Here is a 14,698-nt window from a genome sequence, read left to right as displayed (position 1 = left end):
AGTCAGAGACAAACTGACTATAGAATTCAGTGATCAAGTACAGCGAGTGTTCTGTTTTTTTTTACCTATGCCAACATGGGCCTCTTGTATCATGCTGACATCATTGGCTCCATCTCCAATGGCTAAAGTAATGGGTTTCTCTGGGGATGATTTTAAGAGACGCACCACCTAAACAAAACACATCAACATACGTTTTACTAAATTGTTGCGATGTTTCTGAAGGATGTCAATCTTTGAGCACACCTCCAATGACCCCACTATAATGTTTTAGGAAAAGGGAGCAGGTGGACAGGTCTTGCCTTTCAGACCTGGTCTCAACTAATTTTACCCCTAGCTTTGCCATTAATTAATGCACTTGTTAAAACGAATAGGCATTTATAAGAAAAATATGCTGAACGTTTTAATGAAAAAAATATGGTATGTGGAGATGCTGAGTTGGTACTGGACAGGCATTGGGTGTGTACCTTAGCTTTCTGTAGGGGGGCCATGCGGCAACACAGCACAGCCGAGCAGTTTTTACAAACTTCCATGAAGAGCTTCTCATGTTCTCTTAGGGCTAAAGACAGACTGGCTCCATCCACTACCAAGCCATGCTGGATAACATGGTCTTCCTTTATCCTGGACAGAGAGCGAGAACGAGACAAATGGGGAGGAAGCAAGACAATAAGAGGCAAAAGCGGGAGAGACCAAAGAATACAAAACGAGACAAAACGGCAGAGCAGAATGTAATTTGAGAGAAAAGGACAGATTAATTTAAATTTCAATATATTCATTAAAAATTAGAAAAATGTTAAAAGCTCATTAATACTTAAACAAGAATGTTCCTATAAAGTCCTTTTTGCACATGAGCTTTTGGGATGATCAAAAAACAAAACAAAACAAAAAACCCAACCTTTTCCCCTTCTATTCCCATGGCAACACCGCCCACCCCTCTTCTAAGGCCTGACTCACTGCCATTACTGCGTTTACCCAAGACTGTGACCGCTTGAACCACAACCCTGAGGGATATGAAAACCACACTCCATTCACATAAAAATCACGGCAATTTACCATATTTGCCACATTCTTTACACAGTACTGTGGTATTACAGTCAGAAATGCGTGTTTATCCTGAGTTTAACCTTACAAAACCATGGTATTCAAAGCCCACTTGGTTCTTACTTTCAACTAATCTTGCACAGCTAGACCCATGTCCACACAATGTTTTAGTGCTGTGCCAGCGAAGCAGAAAGGTCTGACAAGACCCATTATCATTCTGGAAAAGGTGAAAAAACATTCTGGGTTGTTTGTATTTCTTAAGCAATCGGGAATTGTGGAGGATGGACCTAAACTGTGCTATGCTCAACAGTACCCTTGCAAAATAGTGCCAGGGAGGATGTTGACGTGGAACATTTTGTCCATGGCAACGCGAGAGCCCTGGCACATGGATCTTTTACCTCAAAAGTAAAAACTCTATCCAAAATAACTGATGAAGTGTGTTGATTATGCTTTGAGAGTTTCACAGATAACATAATAATAATGAAACAAACACAATTTGTTAAGCAGTGTCCAAGAGAAGCCTGATTACACATTAGCACTAGATGAACTCACTAGACTGGTAAAAGAACAGACCATGCATCAGCAGTTATTGGTCTGCAAACAAGCAAGAACATACTTGCAGATAATCGGTCTCCTCATCGTTTTCTTTGAATATCTTAAAAAAAAAATCCACTGAATCAACCAAGCAGCCCTGCCTTATTGCACAATCCCTTGCTAAAGTTTTCCATAAGGACAATGTAGTATGCAACAAATGCTCAAGCACTTTTCCATTGTTGTCGCTAACAGAGATGGGGACTTTGAAAATAGTAACACACAGACAGTGGAAGTAAGTAAAATACTGAATGAAATAGACAGCACTAGTGGGAAGCTTATTGCAGTGGTCAACATGCAGTGAGTCTGACTTAACGGGGAATTCATGGCTTCAGTACATTATACCAAGGTCATTTTTTCTTAATTTATCTCCCAGGGATTTACTTTCCAAGTCAATTCCTACTCTTTTTAAACACACACACACACACACACACACACACACACACACACACACACACACACACACACACACACACACACACACACACACACACACACACACACACACAGCCCTCTCATACCTTCTGGCCAGTCTGCGGAGCTGCTCGGCACATTCATTGTCAGAGCGTTGCTGTAGAAGTTCTAGAATGTTCATAGTGCGGTGGAAGTGCCCGCAGGACAGGCTGACGCTGACCGCCGTCTCATGTTTGTCCCCCGTAAGCACCCATACTTTGATCCCTGCCAGGCGCAGGGCCTCAATGGTCTCCTGAACCCTGTCCTGGAGTCTGGGAACAAGAGAATGACATAGGTTCACAGGAGGGCTTGCAGAAACATCCCAGAAACTATTATTTTACTTCTTTTAGACGTAAATGCTGCCTTTGACACAGTCAATCACAGTATACTATTACTTGGGTTGGCATCAAGGGTCCAGCTCTTAGTTTATTACGCTCTTACCTCGCCATCAGAACTTTTTCTATTGTTCTGGGTAACTGTACTTTGATTGCTCAGTTGCGTTGTGGTGTCCCTCAAGGCTCAGTTCTTGGCCCCCTTCTATTTTCTATATATATATGCTGCTCCCTTGACCATGTCATTCAAAATCATGATGTGTTTTACCATTTTTATGCTGATGACACTCAGTTACACATGCCACTAAAACCCACAGATCCTAGTGCCCTAGCATATCTCACAACTTGCCTCTCTGATATTAAATCCTGGATGTCTGAAACTTTTCTTAAATCTAATGATGATAAGTCTGATGATAAGTCATTCTGTTCAGTTCCCCAAATTCCATCAGCTCTTTTGGTACTAGTCTTGGTGGTCTGTCTGGTGGTCTTGAGCAGGGGTTCCCAAACTTTTCCATGCCAAGGCCCCCCAAATAGCATTAGCTTCTGGCCGGGGCCCCTCCTTTTTGCAAGATATCTTTAAGAACCCATTGACAAAACTATGGCAAATGTTAAAAAGAAGGAAAAAAAAACTCCTGAATACATTTCCTTACTTTTGTTAATGCAATAATAATGACATTTATACTTCAAATTTTAATCCTTCCATTATATTGAATATTTCTGTTTTCCATTATAAGCATTTTTTTGTTATAAAATATATTTGATCATAATATACACTACCGTTCAAAAGTTTGGGATCACCCAAACAATTTCGTGTTTTCCATGAAAAGTCACACTTATTCACCACCATATGTTGTGAAATGAATAGAAAATAGAGTCAAGACATTGACAAGGTTAGAAATAATGATTTTTATTTGAAATAAGATTTTTTTTACATCAAACTTTGCTTTCGTTAAAGAATCCTCCATTTGCAGCAATTACAGCATTGCAGACCTTTGGCATTCTAGCTGTTAATTTGTTGAGGTAATCTGGAGAAATTGCACCCCACGCTTCCAGAAGCAGCTCCCACAAGTTGGATTGGTTGGATGGGCACTTCTTTGAGCAGATTGAGTTTCTGGAGCATCACATTTGTGGGGTCAATTAAACGCTCAAAATGGCCAGAAAAAGAGAACTTTCATCTGAAACTCGACAGTCTATTCTTGTTCTTAGAAATGAAGGCTATTCCATGCGAGAAATTGCTAAGAAATTGAAGATTTCCTACACCGGTGTGTACTACTCCCTTCAGAGGACAGCACAAACAGGCTCTAACAGGTACTATTTAATGAAGATGCCAGTTGGGGACCTGTGAGGCGTCTGTTTCTCAAACTAGAGACTCTAATGTACTTATCTTCTTGCTCAGTTGTGCAACGCGGCCTCCCACTTCTTTTTCTACTCTGGTTAGAGCCTGTTTGTGCTGTCCTCTGAAGGGAGTAGTACACACCGGTGTAGGAAATCTTCAATTTCTTAGCAATTTCTCGCATGGAATAGCCTTCATTTCTAAGAACAAGAATAGACTGTCGAGTTTCAGATGAAAGTTCTCTTTTTCTGGCCATTTTGAGCGTTTAATTGACCCCACAAATGTGATGCTCCAGAAACTCAATCTGCTCAAAGAAGTGCCCATCCAACCAATCCAACTTGTGGGAGCTGCTTCTGGAAGCGTGGGGTGCAATTTCTCCAGATTACCTCAACAAATTAACAGCTAGAATGCCAAAGGTCTGCAATGCTGTAATTGCTGCAAATGGAGGATTCTTTGACGAAAGCAAAGTTTGATGTAAAAAAAATCTTATTTCAAATACAAATCATTATTTCTAACCTTGTCAATGTCTTGACTCTATTTTCTATTCATTTCACAACATGTGGTGAATAAGTGTGACTTTTCATGGAAAACACAAAATTGTTTGGGTGATCCCAAACTTTTGAACGGTAGTGTACATAATAATTCAATTTATTTTTCAACATTTTTTTTTAGCATTTTCCCTCATCTTCCCTCCAATTTACTGAGGCTCTCTTTGTGTCCCCTGGCGGCCTCCTATGGGGCCGCGGCCCCCACTTTGAAAACCACTGGTCTTGAGCACGCTGCTAGGAATCTTGGGGTAATATTCGATGCTAACCTCGGTTTTGATCATCAAATCAAACATGTTGTTCAGTCATGCTTTCTCCAGCTCAAGGTAATCTCCCAAATTAAGCCATTTTTATCAACTGCCGAACTGCAAAAACTTGTATATGCTTTTATCTTTTCTCAGCTTGACTATTGTAATGCGCTTTACTCGGGTATCAGCAAAGGCTCCCTCCACCGTCTGCAGTTGGTACAAAATGTTGCTGCTTGGCTCATTACCAGGACAAAGAAGCATGACCTTATCACTCCTGTGCTTGCCTCTCTACACTGGCTCCCGGTTATATTTCGAATTGATTTTAAGAAGTTATTGCTCACTTTTAAGGCCTGAAATGGTCTTGCTCCAACATACATTTCTGATTTATTGACCTGGTATACGCCCTCTCAACCATTAAGCTCCGCAGATGGAGCCCTGCTGGTTATTCCCAGGTCTCGATTTGTCACAAAGGGTGATCGAGCTTTTGCTGTTAGAGCCCCCACACTATGGAACTTTCTTCCTACTCAACTACGACAAACCAAGTCTCCAGCTTCTATTAAATCTCGTCTTAAAACTTTTCTTTTTGTGAAAACTTTGACAAATGTTTGATGTCTGTTTTTATTTATTAATATAGTTTTTATTTTTACTCTTACTTATTTGGTCTTATTCTTATTTTTTTGCCTTGTCTGGTTTTATTTCTTTGCAAAGCACTTTGTAGCACTATTTTAGAAAAGTGCTATATAAATAAAAGTTATTATAATCCCCAAAACTCAAACAAACACAAATAAAAGACACAAATAAAACCTGCAGATAAGAAGAATTAATAAATGTGCATAAGAGGAATTGTGCATACTGGATATATATGTAAACCAGTTACCTGGATTTACAGACTTTTTCTTCTTGACATGATTTTAAAGCCCTCTGTTCAACAGAACAAGCTTTCCCCATCTCATATAAATCAGGTGAAATTTTGCTCCAATACGAGATACTCATAATTTTCGTACATTTACACAACACGTTTCTAAGAGGTTAGTATCGTAAACATTTTAAATATTAAAATTGTTAGTTATATATGATCCATATTAGACACGAAAAAAAGGTTTAATTTCCTCTTTAATCTTCGAGACAATCCTTTGATTCAGACCACATCTGCCAAGAACGGAAAAGACAGGGAAAAGAGAAAAACATAGAAAGCTAGAGAGGCAGAGTGAGGGCAGAGAGGAGGAGGAGGGTAGAATGAAAGATGGTAAGGGCCCTTATGTCACAAGCACATTCTGAGTGAATGAAAGCACACATCAACATTAGTCTCCAGGGATCGTCAGCGGGTGGACGCTGCCATTTCCCCCAATGAGAGACTGTTCCTGTGCCCGTGGACGTGTGCGCGAGCGTGCGTGTGTTTTAAAGTGTTTCACATTTTCATTTATGTAAAGGCATTGAAGTTCTGCTATGAAAAGTGTTATAACTAAACAAGGTAAATAGTGTAATTATCCATACCCTCTTGCGTTTTATTCACTAGCAGCATTAAGTTTTAATGTGCCTCTCTGGATTTGCCCATGTCCCCATACCTGCAGCTTCCAGATGTGATGGTTTCTGTGCATTTCAAAGCCTTGTTCCCTGTCCTCTACCACTACAGCTTATAAAGTTCCGAGCACCAATAACTCTCTATGCAGTTAAATTCCGCTAACCCTCTTCTTTTTTATTTTTAAGGACTGTGTGTATAAGTATGCAACCCAACCCACTGGGGACACACAAGAGAGTGCATTCTCCCCCCCCCCCTTTTTCTCTCCAGTTGTACTTGGCAAATTACCCCACTCTTCCGAGCCATCCCCGTTTGCTTCTCCACCCCCTCTGCCAAGCCGAGGAGGGCTGCCGACTACCACATGACTCCTTCGATACATGTCAAATTCTTCTTTTCACCTGACAGTTAGGCATTTCACCACGGGTACGTAGTGCATGGGAGGATCACACTATTCCTCCCAGGATGAGTTTAAACACTTGGGTCAACTTTTCAAAGTAACGGGGAGTACAGAAGAGAGGTGAAGAAGAGAGTGCAGGCAGGGTGGAGTGGGTGGAGAAGAGTGTCAGGAGTGATTTGTGATAGAAGGGTACCAGCAAGAGTTAAAGGGAAGGTTTACAAGATGGTTGTGAGACCAGCTATGTTGTATGGTTTGGAGACAGTGGCACTGACGAAAAGACAGGAGGTGAAGCTAGAGGTGGCAGAGTTGAATATGCTAAGATTTTCATTAAGAGTGATGAAGATGGACAGGATTAGAAATGAGAACATTAGAGGGACAGCTCAGGCTGGATGGTTTGGAAACAAAAAAAGCAAGAGAGGCGAGATTGAGGCGGTTTAGACATGTGCAGAGAAGAGCTGCTGGGTAAATTGGGAGAATGATGCTGAAGATGAACTTGTCAAGCAAGAGGAAAAGAGAAAGGCCAAAGAGGAGGTTTATGGTTGTGGTGAGGGAGGACATGCAGGTGGGTTGGTGTGACAGGAAGATGGAGAGGACAGGAAGAGATGGAAAAGGATGATCCGCTGTGGCGACCTCTAAGGGGAGCAGCCGAAATAAGAAAAATTGTGGATAAGTTTGTATTTATATGGCATTCACTCCAAAATCTGATGTAATGTTGTTTTTCCTTCCTTTAAAAATTTGTTTTATTGTAAATTAAGAGCTCAAAAGCAGTAAAGTAACTTATAACCCATACTAATCAATAATGAGTCTAAGCAGAAATCTTTTTCAGACTAACACTAACCACACACAGACACGTATGTATGTATACTTGTATATATTGCCATACTTGTCTTCCACTCCTGTTGCTCCCAGGAGCTGAAGGTCTCTCTCTATGTAGCTAAATGCCTCCTGCAGTCTCTCCTCTCGTTGCTGCAGGGCAGTGCGCGCCGCATTCAGATGCCTGTCCACATCAATGTATTCCTCCGGGCTGAAATGACGACAAGCTACCACCAGGGTCCGCAAACCTTTCTGCAGCGGGAGAAGGAGGAACAAAAGGGGGCAGTGCAGGGGGTGGAGGAAGGGGTGGAAGAATTGGGAGAAAGCATAGCATTGTGGACACGTTGGAGGAGGGGGAAGGGGGATGAGGGACGAAAATAACGGAAGGAGGTATAGAGGCGAAATGAGGTGAGGCGAGGTGAGAGAATGGACATGAGGTGGAACGGAGGGGGACAGGAGACAGAAGAACCAGAGTTTGTGGGAGATAGAAAAACATATGGACAATGAATGGTGGAGCGCGCAAAAAGGAGGAGAGGCATGAGAAACGAGTGAAATGAAAACGGGGGAGTGAGAGTGGGACATGGAGGCACATTGATGTAAACAAAGACAATGCAAGAAACAAAGAAAGATAGGCAGAGATAAAGACCAAAATTCAAAGAAAAACAAACAGGAGAACAGAGAGACAAACAGATAAAGACAACGGGAGAGAAATGGTGGAAGAGTGTAAGGAGTTGGAAAAAAGGTGTTGCAGAAGGAAAGACAGCAGGAGGAGTGGGAGGGAAGTAGAGAGAGAAAGAGAGAGAACAGAAAAGAAAAAAAGCTCTCAGAGATTGGCTTTAAATCATGGAACCAGCCTGAAGGGCAGACGACCACAAATCAACCCCAGTCCTCTGTACCGAGGACCAATGACACAGAACAGGGGGGTGGACGTGTCAGTGTCTGCATGTCTGCATGTGCACACGTGTGTGTGTGTGTGTGTTAGTTTGCGTGTGTGTTGCTTTTGAGGTTAGGAATTTACAGCTCAATGGGAACAAATGAAGCAAAAAGTAATCATTACACTGCTGTGAAATGCCAGCCCCCCCCACACACACACACAAAGTAAAATATGGGTCAATAAGCAGGTAGGAACAAGTTATTTTAGGGTATTTCATTACAAGGTAGAAATTTTTGTGTGCCATACTGACGCAGAATCTGAAGAACTAACAAGTGTTAATGGACACCTCGACTAGTGGGTTCTAGAACATCGCTCTATTGATGTTGAACTAACAAGTGTTAATGAAAACCTCGACTACTAAGTTCTAGAACATCTCTATATTGATGTTGAACTAACAAGCGTTAACGGAAACCTCGACTAGTAAGTTCTAGAACATCTCTATATTGATGTTGAACTAACAAGTGTTAACAGAACCTCGACTAGTAAGTTCTATAACATCTCTATATTGATGTCGCAACACTCCAAAAGTTACCATGCACATATCTGCTATTTACGTGGCAATGAAAATGAAGAGAGGTTGCGGCCACTCACACAACAAAATGTCGTTTTTATGGGTCTGGTGACAAAAAGAATCAAAAATATGTCTACCTGATTATGCCTGAGTGTGTGTGTGTGTGTGTGTGTGTCCCTGTCTGTCGATAAGTGGATTCCTCACCAGAGCAAACTCGTCCACATGCAGTCTGGTTTTTTCTATTTCTCCACTGGTCGTGAAAGGCAAGATGGCTGACTCTGCCCCCTTAGTAAACAGCACTTTACCACCTACAAACAACAAAAAGGCACGGTAGATATTAAACATATCAAACTCGGAAATATGTTTTAGCAAAAGTCAAATATATATTTTTTTTTTTACTAAATAAAGGCTAAACCATTGAAGGCTTTTTCTCACCCAATATTGCATAGTAATTACAGTTTGCCTACCCTGGTAAATTCATTGCATTACAAAAATAAGAATTATGTTTCATTCCTTTTGGTGGTGGGATAACTAAAAATGGCGTTTGAACCTGGCATTTCTGCTTGACATATGACACAGCTGATAGTTTTGGGCCAAAAGGTCTTTTAAGTTGCACTATTGGCAGTACTGACGACTAATGAATTGAAAGGGGGAAGTATGAAACATGGCCCCCACCAACCGACCAAGGAACACTGACAACCAGTCTCGCAATACTGGACTTCAATAAATGTGGATGGCTGTTGATGTTACCTGAGGGAGTCTGCAGTATGACACTCATTCTCCTGCGGTTGGCATCAAATTCTAACACATGGAGCAGTTTATACCTGACACAGACAGCAGACACAACAATGCCAGCTTCACTGAAAGGGACTGAGCATTGGACGCAAATAACACTCATTTGTCCAAGTGATTGGAACATTAGGTAAACTTCATAGCACTGAAAATAATTTTCAATTCACAAGAGACTTTTTATTTTTTGGTCATGGTTGGTTTCACTTCCAAACATCAACCACAGATATGTTCTTAGAACAGTTTAATGTAGCTTTAGGGATTTGTCGTAGTCAAGAGAAACATTGGGTGAAACTTACTTTTCTGCCTTGCTGAAGGTTTTGATCTCCATGGTGTCTCCATTGCTGCCAGTGAAGGCCACTCCCAACCTGAGAAGACACATGCTAGTTAGACTCAAGGGTGCCGAGGGGAACTTTCTTTGTTAGGAGATTTTCCTCAGGCCACTTCATCCAATAAGGAAGTACACTCAGTGTGCCACAGAGTCAATAAGGACTGAGCGACCCATCGCAATGGAAAAACCATATGAAGCAAACAAACACTGATGAAGACAAACCCGCTGACTTTAAAAAAGGATCGCCGGTGTCTAAGAGACGAGTCAATGTATGATTTATGAGTACAATCTTCATCCAGCACAAAATAATGCTTGCATATCAACACTGACGGGACAAGAGCCACAATGGCAACCTAATGGGAAGTTCAACATTGGCTTCAATTGCAAGGTGGCCAAGTTAACAACTGTTCTAGCCATACATAACATTTATATTTAATGGGCAAACAAAACTTCCGTGTATGATTAAATGATTAATAACAATATACACATTTGTGTATGACATTTGTAGAAAACATTTACACTTAAAATTATGTTTTCAAATTTACTGATAGCTTTTTCAACACTCAGTGCTGGCGAGGAGCAGTTGTAAATTTTGTAAAAGTGCTACGAGTAGATGCTCGGGCAAAATGGGGTGTTAATAGAAACTGTAACTAGCATTTCCCAGCGTGCCTTTAAAATAGCAAACAAAAACCGGTTTGAACCAAGAGTGGGTCTGGGAAAAGTCGTGGCTGTTGTACTCTCATTTTCACTTTAAATAACCATCAACTGACATTATGGACACTTGCCAGGCTATGGGTTTTCTTTCTCACCCCTGACAGTATTGTGTTGCATGTCATCTCTGGTGGACTGGAAATTACAACTTCTGGCTAGTTGGTGGGTAGAACATTTTCAGTTCACAACCTATCGCTATCTATATGAACCTTGTCACACAGCAGTGTCTCATTTAAAGAAGATAAATACAAGTTTCTTCTACCCAAAACATTCAGGTTCACAAGCACCAAGTTCACTTTGGATCCACAGTAACTTTAAGAAACTTGTCTCCAAAACAATCTTACCTCTTTGTCGCTTCTACAAGAGCTTTCTCATCTGGTGAGGATGCATAGTATTCCATGTGATTGGTTGAAAAGCCGTTGGCGTGGGAGAATGGGTCTCCGCCCCCTACCAGACATTCAGGCTGGTCATAGCTGATCTGAACCGTGTGACACAATGACACCGCCTTGAGAAATAACAGCTCCTCTCCTGTCTATAGATGGAAACGACAGGAAGGGGGGGGGGTTTGGGGGGGGTGATGTAAGTGTAAAATCTGACTGAAAGGTTTCCTATTCTTACTATTAAATTTTTTTATACTTTGATTCATAAACATAATAAATACGCTAGGCAGGAAATGGTCTTGGTGACTTTTGTGCAGCAAGCACTGAACTACTAAATCATTGACTTCAAATATACTAAAAATAATGGCACAACAACAAGGTCATAATTTCTCCTGCTACATTTGATACCAATCCCAAATCCACACCAGAAGCATTGCGTAAGCATTACATCAGTGACGTGTCAAGTCGCATAATGAGTCAAGGTTTCAATCTATTGAACATGCAACTTGCTCTGGGTGGATTCTTCAGTGGTTCACTGCTTATCTTGTTTTCATTCACAATATTTCATTAATTTAACCAGTTGTAGTACTGGCTGTAGTATCATTTGTAAAACCTCATCGTTCAAAATACTCCTGACTGAATGTGTTTGCATGTCAAAAGCACCAACTATTCTATCTGTTGTGTAGTAGAATAATCCAAAAACATTTCAAACATAAGAACCTTAAGATATACAACTATATTCTAGAGCAGGGGTTCTCAAACTTACTACTCAAAGGTCCACATCTGATTTTTACTCAAGGTGAGCGGTTCGGAAGGATTTGCAAAAACAAAATAACATTTAATCAACTCACTTGTAACTTTTAAGCAACATACATTCAAGTTCAAGGCCGTCAAGTTAGTCAAAATAGAGTCGAGTCTCGTGGCAGAAATGTCATTGTTTGCCTGCAATCAGTTGCTTGAACCTAGGCACGAAAAGCGTGATTACCAGCCGGAGACACTGATCCAACCTACTCTGCCTCCGATTGGCTCAAACCCTAACGAAAACTCATGTAATGGTAGGAAACTTGTTATTCTCACACGCGCACACACACACAGGAAACCCACGCAGACACAAGGAGAACATGCAAACTCCACACAGAGGATGACCCGGGACGACCCCCAAGGTTGGACTACCCCGGGACTGTGAGGCGATTGCACTAACCACTGTGCCACCATGCCTATATATATATACACAGTGCATCCGGAAAGTATTCACACCCCTTCACTTTCCCCACATTTTGTTATGTTACAGCCTTATTCCAAAATGGATTAAATTCCTTTTTTTTCTCATCAATCTACACACAATACCCCATAATCACAAAGTGAAAAAGGTTTTGTAGAATTTTTTGCAAATTTATTAAAAATAAAAAACTGAAATATTGCATGTACATACGTATTCACACCCTTTGCCATGACACTCAAAATTGAGCTCAGGTTTATCCTGTTTCCACTGATCATCCTTGAGATGTTTCTACATCTTGATTGGAGTCCACCTGTGGTAAATTCAATTGATTGGACATGATTTGGAAAGGCACACACCTGTCTATATAAGGTCCCACTTTTAACAGTGCATGTCAGAGCAGAAACCAAGCCATGAAGTCAAACGAATTGTCTGTAGACCTACGAGACAGGATTGTATCGAGGCACAGATTTGGGGAAGGGTACAAAAAAAATTTCTACAGCTTTGAAGGTCCCGAAGAGCACAGTGGTCTCCATCATTCGTAAATGGAAGAAGTTTGGATTCACCAGGACTCTTCCTACAGCTGGCCGCCCAGCCAAACTGAGCAATCGGGGGAGAAGGGCCTTGGTCAGGGAGGTGACCAAGAACCCCATGGTCACTCTGTCAAGGCTCCAGCGTTCTTCTGTGGAGATGGGAGAACCTTCCAGAAGGACAACCATCTCTGCAGCACTCCACCAATCAGGCCTTTATGGTAGAGTGGCCAGATGGAAGCCTCTGCTCAGTAAAAGGCACATAACAACCAGCCGCTTGGAGTTTGCCAGAAAGCACCTAAAGGACTCTCAGACCATGAGAAACAAGATTCTCTGGTCTGATGAAACCAAGATTGAACTCTTTGGCCTGAATGCCAAATGTCACGTCTGGAGGAAACCAGGCACCTCTCATCATCTTGCTAATACCATCCCTACAGTGAAGCATGGTGGTGGCAGCATCATGCTGTGGGGATGCTCTTCAGCGGCAGGAACTGGGAGACTAGTCAGGATCGAGGGAAAGATGAATGGAGCAAAGTACAGAGAGATCCTTGATGTAAACCTGCTCCAGAGCGCTCAGGACCTCAGACTGGGGCGAAGGTTTACCTTTCAACACGACAACGACCCTAAGCACACAGCCAAGACAACGAAGGAGTGGCTTCGGGACAAGTCTGTGAATGTCCTTGAGTGGCCCAGCCAGAGTCCAGACTTGAACCCCATTGAACATCTCTGGAAAGACCTGAAAATAGCTGTGCAGCAACGCTCCCCATCTAACCTTACAGAGCTGGAGAGGATCTGCAGAGAAGAATGGGAGAAATACCCCAAATATAGGTGTGCCAAGCTTGTAGCTTCATACCCAAGAAGACTTGAGGCTGTAATCGCTGCTAAGGGTGCCTCAACCAAGTACTGAGTAAAGGGTGTGAATACTTATGTACATGCAATATTTCAGTTTTTTATTCTTAATAAATTTGCAAAAATTTCTACAAAACCTTTTTCGCTTTGTCATTATGGGGTATTGTATGTAGATTGATGAGAAAAAAAAGGAATTTAATCCATTTTGGAATAAGACTAACATAACAAAATGCGGAGAAAGTGAAGGGGTGTGAATACTTTTCAGATGCACTGTATATATATATATATAGTCCTGGGTACGACATTAAACTGCAACTGTCGGGTCGTCGGTGACTAAACCGGCACCCCCACTTCAACCCTTGGGTTGTTGTGAGGAGGGTGTGTGGACACCCAGCAGGACTAAAAACAAAACCTGTCAAAGGGCAGATGAGTTCCTCTGTGAACCAATGGCCATCCATACCTGAAGAGGAGGTAGGGACCACCAGGTACTCCCCCTACTGAAACACAATGATGACTCAACCTGTTGAGGAACCAGCTGTACTCCTACAACCTCTAAAAAGGTTACAGAACTGACGATAATGATGATATCAATAAAAAAGTAGTAGTAGATGTATACTAGATTGAAAAATGACAAATTATTTATCAGATGTATGTTAATGTCCATCTAACAAACTGTGTTATTTGCAGAATCAGCAACAGCTCTGGCTCGCTTTGTCCCAAATAACGAGTTTCCCAGTGTGACTGCAACAGAACTAAACCGAAACACTCCCTTCAATGTAATCAACTGAATCAAGACATCCCCCTATGATGTCATCAACAGAAACAAAATACTATGACGTCATTGTGGTAGTGGGTTGTGGTTTAGTCTCAGCTGCAAGCGGAGCGAGGGGGGGTGTGGGTCCGGGAGAACCGACACGATAGCATAGCTAATTAGTGATCAGCCTCAGGTGAGCCAATCTGACAACCTGCTCTTTATATTCTGCCGTGAGGCTGGGTCCTGGACTGACACACTGACACTGATATATGGACACAAACACAGGCACTGTGGACAAAAGATGCTCCAAAACGTGTCACCTCCAGCTTGGTCAGGTGTCCCTACAGACATAATTTTTTTTTTGAATTTTCCCCCCCTTTTCTCCAATTCCCAACTGCACCCGTCCAATCTACCTGTTATT

The 14,698-nt window shown here is 41.7% G+C and overlaps 1 protein-coding gene across 1 annotated transcript in view; it reads right to left on the bottom strand.

Annotated features, from left to right (window-relative positions):
* atp11b (ATPase phospholipid transporting 11B (putative)) overlaps positions 1-14,698 on the bottom strand; it is a 61,730-nt gene that overhangs the window by 23,871 nt on the left and 23,161 nt on the right. Inside the window, exons 14-21 of the mRNA XM_056276920.1 lie at positions 10,890-11,077; positions 9,803-9,871; positions 9,465-9,538; positions 8,919-9,022; positions 7,340-7,521; positions 2,151-2,354; positions 465-618; positions 66-168 (exon numbers count right to left, since the gene is read on the bottom strand). Of these exons, the coding sequence (XP_056132895.1) occupies positions 66-168; positions 465-618; positions 2,151-2,354; positions 7,340-7,521; positions 8,919-9,022; positions 9,465-9,538; positions 9,803-9,871; positions 10,890-11,077 (1,078 nt within the window). The remainder of the gene's footprint in view (positions 1-65; positions 169-464; positions 619-2,150; positions 2,355-7,339; positions 7,522-8,918; positions 9,023-9,464; positions 9,539-9,802; positions 9,872-10,889; positions 11,078-14,698) is intronic.

Source organism: Lampris incognitus, chromosome 3, assembly GCF_029633865.1.
Source record: "Lampris incognitus isolate fLamInc1 chromosome 3, fLamInc1.hap2, whole genome shotgun sequence".
Taxonomy (NCBI): domain Eukaryota; kingdom Metazoa; phylum Chordata; class Actinopteri; order Lampriformes; family Lampridae; genus Lampris; species Lampris incognitus.
Note: the sequence above shows the minus strand (reverse complement) of the source record. Positions and strands in the feature narration are given on the sequence as shown.